This window comes from Abrus precatorius, unplaced genomic scaffold, assembly GCF_003935025.1.
Source record: "Abrus precatorius isolate BTA unplaced genomic scaffold, Abrus_2018 Scaffold11, whole genome shotgun sequence".
NCBI lineage: Eukaryota > Viridiplantae > Streptophyta > Magnoliopsida > Fabales > Fabaceae > Abrus > Abrus precatorius.
In genome coordinates, this window is record NW_020874303.1 from 19787192 (window position 1) to 19806412 (window position 19221).

Consider the following 19221-nt stretch of genomic DNA (forward strand, 5'->3'; position numbering starts at 1 on the left):
GATGGGAATTGGGAATGAGTTAGAGAGAGTAGTGGAAGTTCAGCTTCCCAAACATTAACATCTATGTATCTACCTTTGTCAACTACAAATGGTGTCGGCTTGGGGGTTAAAAGCACTTTCTCTATACTTTTTTATTTTTATTTCGTTTTTGGCTGTTTTCGCGGGAAAATGACTCGAGAAGAATACGAGGATTGATGCATGGTTGGTTGTGGGAATCTGATAATAATTTATATTAATGCATGCGTTCATATGCCACCGTAGATGCAGTAGCCTCTTCTCACTGTTATAAAACGGCTTTTCAATTCTATGCACTAAATACGAAATTAATATAAATTATAATATTTAATAAATGAATTTTAAAAAAGCAATTATAAAATTGTCTGTTTTGTTAGTAGAAAATCTAAAATAATTTTGAATATTGAAAATTTATTAAAAAAATTGTATCATTTTGAATTATTTAAAATTAATTCTAAAAGTGGACAATGAGATTTTCTTAAAATTGTTGTCTTCACCTATTTTCATTTTGGGTAACTTCGGGGTGGAGAGAGAAGCTATTCCTATTCCAACCATTTATTCGCTGATTTTCATTTTAAATAAAATATTTATTTGACCATTGTCAACCTAAATTTCTCTGGTGTCATTCCGTTAGTAAGAGGCCAACCTTTCATATTTAGCTTATTATTATCTATCGTTAATTTGCTGTCACCTATGAATGAATTACTTTTTATTTTTTAAATCCAAAATCATTTATTAGGCCATTTTTTTATATGGTTTTTATTTTTTAAAATACAAAAAATATGAACTTTTTTGCAAAATTACGAGAATATAGAATTTAAAAATTGCCATTGACGATTATTACAATGTTGAATTTATATACTCCGTAATTACCGTATTCTTAAAATGAATAAAAATAAAATATGTTTAATCGTGAGATATTCTTACTTTTATATATGTTGAGAAAAGCTTTTTATTCTCTCTCTTTTAGTAAGTTAGATAATTTGACATCTTAAAAAAAATGAAGAAAATATTAAAAGAATATAATACGAAAGAATCATATTTTTTTTTTATAATTTATGACATTCTTTGTTTCATATCTGGCTAGATATGAAGATCGTATGAGGGGCAGCACAGGCTGGATCAATCATTTGCGAAATCTCACCTGTGATTCTTTATTATAAATAAAACTGCGATATACAGAGAGTTGGCGCAGCATATTAAACAACCAACATTGAGAAACACCAACTGGCAAAGTTTTATATATCTTTATTATTTAATTTTAGTCAGGAGAGGGTACAAGAAAATGACTCCAAATTAAAACATACATATTTTTAATCAGATTTTTATAAAACAAAAGTACACTCAAAGATTAACAAAGACCATGAGTAGTTTGTTGAAGTAATACCCATTTAATTATCTTTAAGTAATGTTTAGTTTCATTGCTTAAACCGTGATGAATCTCATTAGGAAACTAGTGGCTCAAATTGGTTTGAAATTTTGGTGAATGAAACACAAAGTGAAAAGCAGGGTTTCCATCATTCCTTGCGTTGAGAAATGACAACGGGATGACACCCTCAACCAAGCTGTTCTGACCCCACCTCGCCCAACTCTCCTGCATTCATCACTTCCTTCTATTTTTTCTTACCACAAACCATTAATCCAGATGCTGTATCTTATTTTGTATTCAATTAGTTTAAAATAAATAGCTGGGAACCTACTTTACTTCTTTTTTTAACGATTTTTTTTATATTTAAAACTTAATTACTAACTAGTTAGTATAGTTCAAAGCAAAGCTGGTCTTTATTATTTTAATTGGTTTATTCTTGTTTTGGAAAATTAATTCATTAAAAAAATCCTTATTATGTAGGCAAATATGATACAAAATAACATTTAAAATAAGTCCCAACTTACTCTCTTTTGAGCTCCTTTTATTTTTTGTAATATGTTTTAAAAAATAAGAACAATAATAATGTCAAATTAGTCATAAGCTAATGAATTTATAATTATAAAAAAATAATAATGCATAAGAGAAACAATCAACAAATGTCGTAAATATATACTTATTTAAGTAGATAATACGATACATGCTTAACAAAGGATCTCGTGGGCTAAGTGTAATCTAGCTAGTATACTTTTATAAATATTCTTATAGGTAGTGGGGGATGTTGTTATAGGTAGTGTTGAAAAAAATGGATAGGTCTAAAAAGTCGACAGTCATTTAATAAAATGTAGGTATTTAGCTTTAATTTTTTTTAATTTAAATTAAATTTAAATTTTTTAATTCGATACAATGAAATTTAACATAAACATGCTAAAAAAACTTAAAAGAACTTAGCTTTACCTAAGCCTGAACACAATTTTGTGAGCTCTAATCAATTTTATTTATTGTCCACTCAACTCATTAAAGTCTAACTCCTACAACAAACCAGATAGAGACTGTTTTTGTCAACTCTGGTCGTAATAAGTATTTTGTTTCGCAATTGAAAATTCCATTTGTCTTTGTTAAGATCTCCCTATATATATATATATATATATATATATATATATATATATATATGTTTTGGTTGAGCTTCCAATGGTCGAGGGTACTTGATTGCCTGCTTGGAAGAATCCATGAAGAAAATGCATGGAGAGATTTTGGAGACACAATGTAGTTCAATGGCTTTCAAAGCTAATATGAAATCAAAATTGCAAAAAATAGATTCCGAGGAAGCGGTAATGAAGAACGTGGATTTATTCCTACTCATGAACATGCGACCTACATCCTTCACTCGTCATTGACAGTGTTCTCATAGAATCTTGAGACGTTATCTTGAGCAATAAGAGGATACAAGTGACATTCAAGCTAACAAGGGTCGAAGAGAAAAACTAAGGGCTCAAGGGTCTAGGTTGAAATAACCTTATAGGTAAACCACGTTAGCTAATCGACTCAATTTTAATCTAGCAAGTTATTTTGGAGGACCTTCCAACTGCTTAAATGCATTGAACCAGTTGCGTACAAATTAACCCTACCCACAATCTGTCGATTGAGTTCACCCAATTTTTGCATGGTAGTATGCTCAAGCCTTACGTTGGATCGTCTCCCTCCCAACGTATGACATTTACAACACCAGAGTTCATGATTTCATCATTGAGGGCATCTTAGTTACTATGATACAAACATGAAAAGCAGCTCAAGTGACAAAATACCATGTTGATCAGGATACACAACACCAACACGAAGCCTCTTGGGAAGACACTAATGTGCTTCGCCAATTGTTACCCTAACTACAACTTCTTGCACCATCTTAGCCTTGAGGATAAGAGTATTTCGTAGCAAGGAGCAGCGATACGTGCTGAACAAAGGCTCTCATGGGCCAAGTGTATGATTATGCTTGTTATGCATGAAAAATGAGAGCGTTATATGAGCGCTCTACTAGTGTGTAACTGTTTTATCTCTAATGCAATTGAGGAGTACTCCATTTGACTATGTTTTTTATTTTTTATTTTTTATGATTTGCATTAAGTTACATCAATTTATTAATACCATTATTTTATTCTCTGCTTTATCACTTAAACTCGTTATTGTCGATTTAAATACGAAAGACATTAAACAGTTAAATGTTGTAAAATTGTCTTACATGGTTTTTTTTTAAGTTTAAAAGTCGTATTTAAGGAGCTATAATAAATTGTAAATAAATAAACAAACAAATTAAAAACACTTGTTACTTAACCATAGTCAGTAATAATTATAAAAAATAAAAAAGTATAGATCAGCTTCTTCAAGCAAAACAACTTATTACCTTTCATTAATTAGTAATCAAACGTAGATTGTAGCAATGCGTGTAACTGTAATGTATCGGGTATAGTATGCATTAATTAGATGCGACAATCAATTGAGTGTTTAAGTGGATAGGTAATTGAATTAAAATTTTCCAAACGAAAAGAATAAATGATTATGATTTGCATTCAAATCATTATAGTGTTAACAAAGCTCCCAGGTCCCAATCCAATTCTTTTTATGAGGTACCCAATACAATTAGTCCACAAGACCATTACCTAAAGCATGTCAATTATATGAGTAATTTAACTTCTTCCCTTTTTTTTTTCCACTTCACTTTTGCACTTTTTTTCTGCCTTTGTCTCTTTCATGGATCCCAATTGAAGGCGACCCAACGAAGCTCTTTTGCAAACTTGGGGGGGCCTATGCCACTCTGCATAAATCATAAGAGCATGGAAGCAAGCGTGTTGGTGCGCCATCCCTGTGGCTATGGGTAGTTTTTGCCGACCCCCTTTTTTTTTTTCTTTTTTCTTTTTTCAGTGCTTTAGTGTTTGTTGCCTTTGTACGCTACCAAAAATATGATCCCTTCATGCACAGCCACCCAACACAATTTCATTATTTCAATTCAAACTGAGTCCACCGTCCAGGTCACACTTGGGTGTAGTTCCTTTTCCGGCTTTATGATCAATCTGTCCTCGTAAGGCAGTGAAATCGTTTTTCTTTTTCTTGTCTTTTTTATTTCGTTTATATATGACTTCTTAATTTTTTTTTAATTAATTAAGTTCTATTGTGTGTGTACCTGCATTAAATTATACTATTAAAAAGAAAAAACATACATATTAATAAACTGTGTTTAATTGAGTATTATACTCCATATGATATATGGAGGAAAAGTACAATCAAATTAATGTTTTATGAAGATATATAAAGTATCTTATATCCCTTCTTAAAATTTACCAACGATATAAAATCACTAATATTCATGAAAACGGTCATGATATATTAGTGTTGAGGTATCAATGCAATGCGGAAGATTGGATCGAATTTAATTGGAAATAAAGAGAAGGAAGAGAATAATGGAGACAAAATTTTAATGTGAAAAAACTCCAAATCGAAGAAAAAACTCACGGACAACGATGACCAAAATAATTTTACTATGTAAAAGGGAGAGTACAAGAAGTCCTCTAAAATTATGAGGATAAAGAGTAATAAATCTCTCTATTTTTTTTTCTTAATAAATACTCTCTCAAAATGGAATAAGAGTTACAAAATAACACTCACAATTTTCTCTCAGTAATTTTTTTCTCACTGATCCGTCAACATGTGCCTCACTTCCTTCGTTAATTCGTTGCCTTTTATAGACAAAAAAACTAGTACAGTGATTTGTTAATTTTTTAATGTTACTATAGCATTTTGACAAATCTAGAAGACAGTACCAACTGAATTTGAAAACTAAGACACAAAAAAATACAGTGCCTATAAATTTTGACTAATACAATCCAATTTTGACTAACAATTAGAATGTGTGTTCAGAAGGAGAAAAAAAAAATATGTGGGTTAAATTTAGGATGGACTTGTAAAGTCAGGACCGTGAAAGATCAAGTTTATATGTGACCTATTGTGATAGGTAAAGTTATTTTTTTAATTATATTTTAGTTCCTCTTTTTTTATTTATAGGCATTAATATTGTGAAAAATCGTCATATGGTCCTTAATACAATAGGCGCTTGAATGTTGACCGTATGGAACTTCTGTTAATATAATTTATTTTTAAACTTTTAATTTATCTTTAATTATAAATTTAATTTTTGAATTTAAGTGCCTTTCTGCATTTTATTTTTAAAATTTTGACGAAGTTATTTGCTTTTACTATGTTAATTTAACAAAATGATGTCCTTTTAAAATCAAATGATTAGAATGGTTCTTGATAACTTATTGTTAAATTCTTCAAAGTAGAAGTAAAATTAGGTAAATAAATAAATATTTTTAAATGTATTTAAAAGTTATTAGTTTGTGTCAGTAAAATAATATAAAAGCTACCATATTTTGATTAAAAATATTCACAAAAAAATGTTAAATTATAATATAAATAATATATTTAAATAAGAATGAAAAGCAAAATTTTCCTACCAGTTTTTCCTATGATATTTTGGCCGCTATACAACTCTAAATATGATTCGCAGCAAGAAATGGTTGCTTAAACTGAAAAGTAATATATGCAATGTTACATGATTTCTACTTCTCTGAATACTGGTTAGCAACTATCTTTGTGTATTATGGTACTTATTAGTACTTGCAATACAATAAACAGGCTTTAAATTAATCCATAATAGCAATTTCAGTGATAAAATAGTGCTGAAACTTTGGAAAGTTCTCCAAAAACAAGGGCTTTGTTTGGTTGGCATAGGATGCAGCGGTAAACTAGAAGCATCAAGCATGCATACATTTCCATAGATGAAGGAATGATGTAGTTGGTGGCCAGACAGGCTATTTGTGTTGTAATTTTTGCACTTTCACCTTTGCTTCAACCGTTCAATATTCATGTGTGGGTCCAAATCGAACACAACACTTCTCCCATGGCCCCATTGTTGTTTTACTTTGCATGCTATTGATTCATTATTTCCTTTAATTAATGATCTTTCACTCGCACTGAATCCATTGCAAGGACAAATACCAACCATTATATGGTTAACTATGATTAGCATTCTTAATTATATTAGGTGCAGGTGACAGTGCATATATCATGACTTAATCAAGACGTTTTCGTATCCGAAGCTTGACAACTGCTATTGGAATTGGACTGGATATACCTTTTCCCAATTCACAATTCCAATTTCCAAATATTAATAAATTATTTTCCACACACAAATCGTGTTTCTTCATGAAATAACATCATGTTTCTAACATCCTTTTTTCCCCCTCTTTGATAAAAAGAAAAGGTTTGAATGAAAATTTTTAATATATATATAAATGGCTAGGACAGTTTTCCTTCTTGACAATAGTTGTTGTGTTGATGGAATAAAGCTTTAAGAATATGACTAAAACTAAAGAATATTTATTTTCATAATCCTTCTCACAACACCTTTTACATAAAGAAAAAAAAAAGGTGAGATAAAATGAAGGATGTTATATAAAAAAGTAAAATTATATAAAAAGTTTGTGAAATTAATATTATTCATAAATAAAAATAATGAGAACAGAGATGGAAAAGAGAAAGTCACCTTACGCTGAAAATTTTACAATTGAAATAATTCTGCATAGCACTATAAAGACTTTGTTGCTTTATGGGGGGAACGGGTGTCTCTTACTATTATCGTGTTAGTTTTATGCTGATTGGGTTAAAGCTATGGAAAGAGTAACATTTGATTTTTAATAAAATATAAATATTATATGGTTTTTAATTTGGTTATACATTGAGTTTGATTCATCGAATTATATAAAGGTAACTCGAAACTTGATTCAAACTTAATCAAATGTTAAAATTTAATCATCCAACTTGTTAATTTTAGTTCGAGTCGGATTGGGTTAGTCAAAATTGATAAGTATGTTTTATGAATTTTTACATTAAATTAATTTAATATTTTTTTATTTAATTTAAAAAAGTGTTTATGAATCTTATATAAGTAATTTACATCAGTAAACAAGAATGATATTTTAGATAAAATTGTATTAAAAAAATATAACACGTTAATAATAGTCACTCTTATACAATTACAGAAATGTTTTATATCTTTTAACTATTTTAATCAATAATCAATTGTTTTAGTTAACATTAAAGATAAAGAGATGTTGTAAAATGTCATTAAAATAATATTATATTAGTTAAACCAGCATTTTAAAGTTTAAAAAAAAGTAAATTCTATATTTTTATGTTATAATTCTCAGGTTTTATCATTAATAAAATAATAAATATTAATTTTATATGTGTATATTCATTTATAAATGCACGTACAAGAATGAGAAATATTTGCTAGTTTCTCGTCAAGTACAGTATTTAATCACAGTAAAGCAATTAAAAAGATTTACGAAAAGACTTTCCACTACCCAAGTGAACAATTTGAATCGCTTGTTAGCTGTTTCGCTTTTGTGATCATTCTATGTCCTAAGGTTTATTGTGAGTAGGAGTATAGGTGAGTAATTTTCGTGTAATGAAAATTTTAGAGTGAGGATTCTCAAAATTATCCATTACTATCATTTTTATCTTGAAAAGAAAAATAAATATTCTGTTTCTTTTTGGTCAAGTATTACATTTCTTGTTTTTTAAGTTTTGTAAAGAAATGGGTACTTTGGTAAGGTAAAGAAATTGGTGGAATCTTTAATTTGGAAGTAGATGAGGTTCATATGCAGAAGACCAAGAAAGCCCAACCTGGCCTGAAGAATTGAATGGAACTTTGAAACGACCCACATAAAATTGGGCCACTTACGGGCTTTGAGGGGCACGTGCAAGGAGGGTGTGGGGAAAGGAACGGAAGCTTCTGGGTCTGAGAGAGGCGATTTCACAAGGGAGATCTCAATTCTGAACCGGAATTAGGGCTTTGTTTTCATTATCTTCACTCTGCAATGTCTTCTCCCGCTGAGTAATTCTCTTGATCCTTCATTCTTTTTTAAAATCGCTAGCCAAATAAAATATAACGTTGATGAATCTCTTTCATTATTATTACATCAGTAATTTGAGCAATCGAATTTTTGCTGTCAAATTATAATCAATTTCTGGTTTGTCCTCAAGCTATTTCGTTTTTTTTTTTAAAAAAAAAAGTTAATGAAGATTATTGTGTATAAGTGTTTTCTCTTTTTCAAAACCTTATTTTCGCGCTTTCCAGCTTCAGCAGTAATCGAAGTAATCAACTAACCATGTTACTTTCATTAATCTACTTGGGTTAAGTGTGAATTTTTGTCGGAGAGTTTTATAATTGTTTCAATCACTTTGTCTAATGCTTCAGTTTAAAATTTGCATGCTTTCAGGTTTTATCACTCTCTTCCGCCTATAACCAAGGCTTATGGCACCATTTGCTTGTTGACTACCGCTACTTATCATCTGGGTTTATGCCCTCCTGTTCTCATTGCACTGTTATACGAACAAGTGTTCTATCGTTTTCAGGTGAAAATTCCTTAAGATCGTTGGTATCAGTATCATAGAAAGGGGAATATGCTGTTAATGCTTTTACAAAGAACTGCATTCATTCTAAAACTTCCTTTTTGAATCCCTATCTGCCTTTTATTTGTTATTAGCTAAATTAAAAGAAACATCATAGAGACACACTTTGTTTTAACCCCTCCCATTGTTATTTTGACCGAGATCAATGACATCTAATGATAAACGTAACCGTCTCACCTATTGTACGTTTCTTTGTATATGCATATTATTTGCTGCATAAAATGCTCTCATGATTGTTTGGGGTCTATAGAGATGCTCTGCCTCTTTATAGTCTGTTGTAGAAAATTTCTATCTAATGAATAGCCTCCCCAAGATAGTCATGGCTACATTTTCTGATACATGTGGTGAAAGAGGTGAGGCACTGTGGGTGCAGGTCATTACACTGCTCCATTAAATAGCAAGAGTTTGATCCTTTAGAAACCCACAGGCTGCTGTTGATGTCAGTTGCTTTGCTGTGGAAACTTTTGGCTAATAAGTAGCCAATTGGAGTTTTACTGCCTAAGTCTATGATTTTCAGCTTAGCTTGCTAATGACAACCTTGTGTAATAATTTTTGTGTCTTCCTTTGGTCAAACATGTTAGCAAAATTTTTTTTCATATCACATCGTCTGTAGGTTTGGAGGCTGTTCACGAACTTCTTTTTCCTTGGACCATTCTCTATCAATTTTGGGATCCGTCTCTTAATGATGTAAGTAATTCAAAGATAGTGTTTACAACAACAATTTCCACTTTTCAGTACAAGCAGTTTATGTAAAGCTAAGAAAAGCTATCTTTTACTTCATATGAATTAATTCCCATACTCTACAGAGCAAGGTATGGTGTCCAACTTGAGCAGGGACCATTTGACCGACGAACTGCTGATTTCTTGTGGATGATGATATTTGGTGCCTTTTCACTGTTGGTATGCAAAATCATCTACGTATCTTTCTCATCTTTTGGTTATTTATGTGACATCTTTACTTCAAAATGGTGGCAGTTTTACTTTGTGGAATCTATTCTGGTGGCTCTGGTTTATGGAACTGGAGAAGAATATGGCAAAGCTTTTTTCTTTGGATAAAAGAGAAAATGGAAAACTTTACTTCATCTAATTTTTTTATTTTTTTTTTCTGTTTTCCTGATTTAGCCATTCTGCTTATTGAAGTTATGCTCCATGTGTCTTTAAGAATACTAGCTTATGATCACAGAAAATATTTTGTGATAAAATTATGCTTGATTTCTTTTCTGTGATTGATTTATGTAAAGTTAGTAGAAAAAATTTAGAGCAGTGGTTAATAGATGAATAGACTATATAAACTTTGAATGATGAGACAAGTGAGTAATAAATATGATTTTTTGTCAGAAATGGTCAATGGTAAGTGAAAGATGGTTAGAGTCTCCAAATTGATATGAAGTGTTTGATGGTTGGAGAATCTGTAGGAGACTGAGGCGGATGAATGGTGGTTAGGTAGGGTATGAAGTGTCAATGAAGGCCTGAATGTTATACACAAAACAACTTGGTTCAGTGGATAAAAACATTAGGGAAGTTTGGAAAAGATTTTTAGGAAAAGTTAATTTTAGTGAGACTATGTTCTGATTATAAATTGATGTGTAACTGTTGTTAAAATTGCACAAACTCCATCTCCCTCTCGTAATTTCTTTCTCTGTAATTTCATTTCTAACTTGGCGTCCTTATGTCAGTTTCTTTCTTTGCAATGTCATCTCTTTGATTCTAGGTTTTGTCTGCTATCCCCATATTTTGGTCCCCATTTTTGGCAGTACCACTTGTTTTTATGCTCCTTTATGTTTGGAGTAGAGAGTTTCCAAATGCCCAAATCAACATATATGGACTTGTTGCACTTAAGGTATATTTCAATTTTGTGTAAGTTAGCCTTGTTTGTTTCTATGCATCCATTACACGTGCTCTATGAGGCATATCTTTCACTGTCTGATAGGAACCACATATTTTAATTTATTTTTCAGGCCTTCTATCTTCCATGGGCGATGCTTGCTTTGGATGTCATTTTTGGCTCACCTCTTATACCTGATCTCTTAGGTATCATTGCAGGACATCTGTACTACTTCTTGACAGTGTTACATCCACTAGCAGGTGGAAAAAACATTTTGAAGACTCCAATGTGGGTGTATCCTTTCCGCCTTCTGTTAGTGTGTTATGCATATGCTTCTGTCGTTTTAAGCATTTTCATGATTTACTCACATAGAGCTTTATTATTATTATTTTTATTTTTATTTTTTACGGGGGGGCGGGGTTGTACTGTTTTGAAGCTGAACCCATCATAAGAAACCTTATCCTCCCTCCTGACCTATCTAAGCTGCTCATCTTCGAGCTCTTCCTTCCAAACATACCCATTGTTTAATCTTTGCAGGCATCGCAGTGGCAGACCATGTTCTTATTGTTTAGTCAACGATTTCTAACTCCCTAGAGCACGAAATTTGGCCAAAAGCTTGAAGCTAGTTCTGTTGTTTTCTTAACTGTTATTTTCCAGACATAAATTGGTTGCAAGGTGGAGAATTGGAGCGCGACCGATTACCCGTGGGCAGCCTACTAATGACCCACAGCAAGAGAGGGGCTCGGGAGTTGCTTTCAGGGGAAGATCCTATCGAATTAGTGGATAGATGTAATAAGGGGCTTGAGTTTACCTGATCATCTTCCCTTATTGGTTGGTGACATGACACCACTGACAAATAGGCTAAAATCAGTTGAGAATTAGAATGGGAACAGTGTATGAAATTTGACGGTTCATTGAAAAGCAAACTTTCTTTTGAGGGCGCCTTACAATTTTCAATGGTTTCTCTGAGGAGCTTTTACTTGTAAGAAAAAAAGAGTTGGTAAAAGTTTATGAATTAATTGTCAAATGTTCATTCTAAATTCATTTCTTTGCCTCACCTTCCAGAGTATGAAAGCTAGGCCCCACTATTTTCACCTCCAATTCTAATTACTCGTTCCGAGAATCTAGTCCTTGTGCAAATAAATGGAGCTTAGTTTGATCAGATAGCACGTAGCCACGTACTGATAAAATATTAACTGGGATTTTATCTTGCTTCTGTTTTGCATTTGATTTAAATATAATAGAATTTACGCACACAAACACACTCAAAAAGATACAGCTAGATCTAAATTTGTCAGATGTAAGAAGTTCGGTTCGTATAAGGGAGTTGTCATTGTAGTGTGTTTTTTCGGTCACCGTCCTTGCTATATGGTGGATTACTTTAGAGGATGCATTTTTTATAAAGTTTGGGTCGGTGAGTCACTTTCTGTGATTAAGGGCCACAACTCTGGAGTTCTAACAGGACGATGCGTGACAGGTTGTTATTAGCTTGGCTTTAGGTAAGCTCTCACGCTCTTTTCTTTCCTTTCCCTTTTTTTTTTTTCGTCAATAACCTCTTTGTATATGTTTGAAAACGCATTAAAAATTTAAATATGAATTCAACATAAAAGTTAAACAAAGAGCGTTGAATAAAAGTAAATCCATTCCTAGTAGAATAAATGTAAATTCATAAGCATCTAAACGTAAATGTAAATCTAAACATGAATTTTGATTTTGATTTTGATTTTTTAATATGATCAATGTTTTGGATTTTGACCCACCCAGCTTGTGACTAACTAATCATTGGGCCGACTAGAGTCATGAAACTAAATACATTTTTATAATTATTTGCATTGATATAAAATAGTTTTATTAGGCATAATATATTAGTTTAAATCTAAAAATTTATATATATTTTTTTAAATGTTTAACTGATGTCCAGACCAAAGGAATAATGTGAGATTTACTTAGAACCGGAACATAGAATCTAGATCCTCTTATTTTATAACGGGAATTGGACCAATCAATATATTTTTAATGCAGTGAATTTAGATTCACTTAAACAAATAATGTATAAAAAGAAAATACTTTAGTCTGAATTTAACATCAACTTATACATGCAACTTGAGGTGCCTTTCTCTCTCTCACCTTGACGCTTTTCCTTCTCTTCCTTGTCACTTGTTGTGACAATGTGTAATCTTGCATGCATCAATTGAGGTCAGCGTGATGATTTGTTGCAACTTGTTATAGTAATTTCGTTTTTGTGACAATGCAATATGGTTGTAATGTGTGACATTCTAGGCACTAGGAGCGTGTAAAAGTAATGACTCATGCAAAGAGGCATGAACATTCTAATAGGTTTCTAGCAAAAGAGGCGTATGAATGAATTGAATATAATCAGAATAGAAAAAATCTAAAGACTAAATTGTATAGTCATAAGATTATACGTTTAAGAGTAACTAAAATGAAATAATTAATACTATGTATATCAATAAAATGTATTTACTTTTTAATAGTTTATAGTCTATCATTTAAAATCTCTAAAATTAAATGTGCTTAACTTGGAACAATTATAAGATTAGTTCAAAATCTAATCATATAACCTATCACTCATGAAATTTAATGCGTTAAAATTGAACTTTTGTTTTGAGGTCTATAATTAATTTTGGCTTGAACTTTTTAACCTAAAATCTTCTGGTGATTTCCCTCTTCCCGCTTTCCTTAATTAATATTGTATTTTATTGTTCAAAGATTAGTATATTACACATTAGAAAAAGATAGGTATTCAAAAGAATATAAGCATGTATTTTAGTGTGAATACTTTATTTTATAGTAAAATTCATTTAAATAAATTTTACTTAATTATTCGTTAATTTTTAAAATTTATTTAAACAAAAATGGACTATATGGTAGATTTTTTTGTTATAATGGAGAAAGATCAAAATTCCCAGAACATGCATATTTTTTTCAATTGAACCAAAATATGATGATTTAACATTTTTGCCGATTCTACTCATAAGGAGAGGGTGACTCTATTCCGTAACTAGGGTGACTCAATGAATTTGTCTCTGTCAAATTAAAATCTGGCCCTATTTAAAATGTACTCCACACACTTAGGTGTAATATCAGTTACATTTAAAAAATTACATATACGTAAATCTATATTTGCAGAATTTAAATATCCATAATTGGATCTATTTGAGTTAAATAAAAATATTACTTCATATCCAAATTATAAAATATATCAAATAATGTTTAGCTAAATTCAAATCAAATTTGAAATGCAATAAAATAGTTAATTGTACAAGATAATGTACATAAAGTATTTTGAATAACTAAAATAATTTAAATTCAATTTAATAAATTTTTAAAAAATAAATACTTCATAGACTTATATTTTCAACACTCATACTCTCCAAAATCTATATTTAATGATGTTTAAAGTTAAAATAATAAAAAATGTGATATTATAAGTGTGATTTTAATTCAATATGTTTTAAAATGAGTGTGGAGTGAAGTAAAAATTACAATTATATTTGAAAGTTGTGTTTAGAAGAAAAAGAGAGGAGTTAACTCTTGTTTAAGAGTTATTTAATTAGGAAAAGAAGAATTTGTGAGTTTTTCTAAATCTTTCAAACACTTTTTTAATTCTAATTTTTTTGAGTTCTTAAAATAGGTGAGTTTTCTCTTTTTCATTCTTTCATATTTTTTTACTATTAGAATTCTAAATTTATTTTAATGTTAGTTTTTCAATTGAGATTTTAAAAAAAATTATAAAAAATAAAAATATTAATTTTTTAAAAAATATTTTTATTTAAAAAAAAAATAAAAAAAATAAAAGATATAAAATATAATAATATTGTTTATATAATCAAACTCTCTATTATCTTCCCTTTTCAATATTAAGCATGCAATTAAAAGTAGAATTTAACCTCCTTTCCCTTTCTCTCTCCATCTTCTTCCTTTAAACTCTGTTTCTTTTTTATTTCTAAATTCTCAAGCAAAAGTTAAAGAATCTGCACTTATAGTTATTTTTTTTATTGATTTTATAATAATTACTTAAATCGAAACTCTTACTCATTTAATAGATAATTTTCTTATTTAGAATAAATATATATTTTTGAATACCCATTAAAAAATATTTCACTAGAGCTAGTGGTGGAGGATGTTAAGCATAATATTTCACTTTAGTTTGCAAACTATCTGGCAATCGCGAAGTGATCTTTACTTTTCTTTTAAAAAAAAAAACAAGTGTGGATCGCCTTTTGGATTTAGAAAATGCCTCATAATCGAAATTAATATATTAAATATATCAGGATAAAAGTTAACTGAAGGACTTGTAATTTTTTTTCTTGGGTAGAATTGAGTTTAAATATTTTAATTTTTTTTTATTAAAAACATATTTATTATATTAAAATTATAAATATATAGGAAATATTTTTTATTTAATAAAATCTTACCATTATTAATTGTTTAAACTCACTTGAAAGAGTTAAAGTTAACATTTTTTTAATAATTTTTATCAAATTTCTGTTTATCGTAATAACTATTTTATTCCTGTATAAATTTTGAACAAATGTCATATGAAAAAAAAGGGAGACATTAATTTTATTTTGAAATAATAATAATTATTTAGTCCTGCAAAATTATAAACATACAATATTTTAATTCTTTCATCCATTTGAATTAATATTTTTAAGAACTGATTTAAATTACGACTAATTTGCTCATGACCTAGTTGATACTTGATACACAATTAATATTTTAGGAATTAATGCCTCACTAAGAGATCAAAATGACTCAAACTTATAATTTTTTAAAAATAAAAAACTATTTTATTAGAGACCAAATCACCTCCTATATATATTTTTTGGACCAAAGTATGTCCAAATGAAGAATTCCAGCATAATAAAAAAGAAAATCGATGTATCTGGCCGGATGAATAGTACTATAAGTTGAAGCTTGAATTTGAATCCATATATCTTTACATTTATTCAGAATCGGACAAAACATAAACTCTGTAACAATTTATTCTTATTCACTAAATTAATCTACTCAAAATAATATTTTATTAGATAACAATAATAACAATTGAGTCCGTTGATGAACTAACTATCTGTAATCTATTTCGGGAGTGAAAGGAATAGGAATAGGGAAATAGAGATAGTTGGATCCTAAAACGAAGGAGAAGGTGAAAGAGTGGCAGGAATTGAATGGAGGGAAAGGGGTGGTGGAGCGAGCTTCATCTCTCATCCATGATCCCACCCTTATTTAAAACTAAATTTGAAGTTGACAAATGCAAACGCATCACAACACAACACAAGCATCACAAGAAGAAACAAAGAAACACTAAACAAAATGTCGTGGCAAACTTACGTCGATGAACATTTGATGTGCGATATTGATGGCACTGGCCACCACCTCTTCGCTGCAGCCATCATTGGCCATGATGGCTCCGTCTGGGCTCAGAGCTCGTCCTTTCCTCAGGTAATAACCTTTTCTTTCATTCAGTGTATGTTTAGGTTCAATGCAAAAGATAAAACTAGAGTCTCTGAAGTAAACTTAGATTCATAAATATTTTAACGTGAATTTAAATATACTATTAATTATGTGTGTATTTGTTTCTGCGTCAAATCTACTCAAATACCAATCTAACATTACAAGTTATAATTTTTATGTCAAACGTGATTTAACATACTTTTCTTAAGTTTTCAAACATTTGTCATTCATGTATATGCATGGATCACATGACAACTCTCTTATTCATTACTTCCTTTATATGCACAGATTAAGTCTGAAGAGATCACTGATATCATGAAAGATTTCGACGAACCGGGTCATCTTGCTCCTACAGGATTGCATATTGCGGGAACCAAATACATGGTCATCCAGGGAGAGCCAGGAGCTGTCATTCGTGGGAAAAAGGTAACATGCTGTGCCATCTTACACTTATTCTACAGTTTTTATCATCTTCTGGGATTTTATTAACATTTTAATGGTTGTTCATTATGTTCATAGTTGAACGTCCATGTGCTAAAACTTAAGTTGCCACTTTTATTATATTTTTCTTTTATTCTGTTAATATCGAGCTTTTTATTTTAAAAATAATTTCTATTATATTCTTATACATTTAATATAATAAATATGCTTAAAATCAGTTCTCAAGACTCATGCTAACCCTTCTTTTCTTCTTTTTTTTTTAGCATTTACCCATACTCCAACATTCGCTCCAATAATAGTTCATGTTTTGAGTACAGTAATATAATTTGTTTGTAACAAATTTGTAAAATGAGCAAGTAAATATACATTTATCCCCAAATTTAAAATAAAATATGCAATAATAGTGTATGTGATTGCTTTTCCCCTCTCCCTTTCCAATGCTACAAAAACGATTAGTTGTCATGCTTAGTTTCCACTTGATCTGGAGGAGTAGAATTATCTATATATGCTTTATTTTGGGTTACAGGAATTGACATCTCTGCTTTGTTTTGGTAGGGGTCTGGAGGCATCACCATAAAGAAAACTGGTCAAGCTCTAGTTTTTGGTCTGTATGAGGAACCTGTGACTCCTGGACAATGCAACATGGTTGTTGAGAGGTTGGGAGATTACCTCGTTGATCAGGGTCTGTAGACCAAGATCAATATATCCTCATTGGAACATAATTGTTTCTTGGATATTATACTTTGTTTTTTTCAATTTTTTTATTTGTATCTACTACATTTCAACCCTAAATTAATTGGGAGTTGTTGTAGACAATAACCATTGAGAATTAAACAGTCGCGTCTATTTTTGTTCTACGTTTAAGTTTTCTTTCCCTTTCATCTCTTTTTTTGGTTATTTTTTTAATGCTTAAGTTGATGGTAAATTAGAGTATATATGCAACATATGGGAACGAAAATAAGAACAAATAATTGTCGCATGTATTTTTGGATCATACTATGATAAATGTTGTCAAAAGTCACGAGTCAGGCTCAACAGTGGCTCAATCTAATCCAGCTCACTTTTGTGGTGAGTTAAAATAAAATTGATAACTCAGCTTAATTCACCGTCATTTAAATTATAAAAATATAAAAAAAATATTATAAAATCTCATTCATTGTTATTTATTAACTAATATTCAAATCACCAAAGATTTCATATTATTTTATATTCATTTTTTATATTAATAATAACTTAAATTTCGAAACCCATGAATTAACTAGTTTAATCGATAGATTGAGTGAGTGAAATAAAAAAAAATTGAATAGGTTATGAGTTTTTTTTTTTTTTAAACTTGACTTGCTAGATAGTCACTAAAAGCTGGATTAACTCACGAGTCAAAACTTATTTTAATAACTTTAATGATAATAAGATAAGTAGAGTGTTAATATACAAAATTAAGGTGAGATTGATTATAATTAAATATAAAAAATTTACAAATATAAAGTAATATGTGTGTGTTAAGTAACAACTAACAACATTGTGTTTCTAAGTTGAGAATATGAGTTTGAACGAGATACTAAAAGAGCTTAATAAAGATATTAAAATATTAATTTAAAATTTATATATGTCATATAATTTGTATTTGGTCCATATAAATAAAAATATTATATTAATATCGATAAATGCATTAAATTTTGAAATAATTGTATATTGTTTTGTTAAAATATACACTGGTCCCAATATGTGTCATGTAATTTAAATTTGGTCATTATACGTAATTTTAACTTAGTCCTCGATCATAACTTTTTTTTTTTGTTTTTCAAAATAGCCTTTAATGTTTTGCAAGAGTTCATAGCTAATGGTGTGTTTCAAGAAAAAAAAGTGTTATAATGAATTTAAATGTTAAAGATTGTTTTTAAAAAGATTGCGCGTATAAAATTTAAGTTAAAAACAATTATGAAGACTAAATTAAATTGTAATAAATATAAAGACTAATTTCATATTTTAACTTAATAAAAATTGATATTTCATCGTCTCGTTCTTGTTAAAGATGATTATTATCATTGGAATAAGAAAATTAGTGCTTGATCAATTGTTTCATCCATGGCTCTTGTATGTTACTCTAGGAAATGCTTCTAATCCAAATCTAGTTAACGGCTTGCAAACAAATTATTAGGATTAAAGTAAATAATATGATAATGTGTCCTACTAGATATAGCAAATTACTTTTTTTTTTTTTACCGAACCATGATGATGTGGATGTTATGAATAAAGACAATAAGATGAAGAACATTCACACCTCGTTAACACAATTTAGAACGAAAACCTCCTCTCTCCGTTTTTTAAAGCAGAAAAGAATATTATTACTTTCTTTATCATATATCACTTAATAATTCAAAAATTGGCATAATAATCTAAAAAATTATTATCTATATACGTGTGGTTAATTATTTAGTAATTTTTTAAAATATTATATATTACTTAATATTAATGCAAACATCTAAAATAATTAAATATTATTGATTATTATAACAAAATAAACTAATTTTCTAAAATATATTTAATAAAAAAGTTGAAGTTATAG

The 19221-nt window shown here is 29.6% G+C and overlaps 2 protein-coding genes across 2 annotated transcripts; both read left to right on the forward strand.

Annotated features, from left to right (window-relative positions):
- The first annotated feature begins 8194 nt into the window (after positions 1-8194).
- Positions 8195-11803, forward strand: LOC113855211 (derlin-1). The gene is made up of 7 exons (XM_027486750.1): positions 8195-8333; positions 8719-8854; positions 9525-9598; positions 9718-9811; positions 10623-10751; positions 10870-11030; positions 11394-11803. Exons 1-7 carry the CDS (start codon positions 8317-8319, stop codon positions 11521-11523), a joined length of 741 nt encoding a protein of 246 aa, XP_027342551.1. The 5' UTR covers positions 8195-8316; the 3' UTR covers positions 11524-11803.
- A 4270-nt stretch (positions 11804-16073) lies between these two features.
- Positions 16074-17345, forward strand: LOC113853628 (profilin-4-like). Its single transcript, XM_027484106.1, has 3 exons — positions 16074-16202; positions 16503-16640; positions 17211-17345. Exons 1-3 carry the CDS (start codon positions 16074-16076, stop codon positions 17343-17345), a joined length of 402 nt encoding a protein of 133 aa, XP_027339907.1.
- The last annotated feature ends 1876 nt before the right edge of the window (positions 17346-19221 follow it).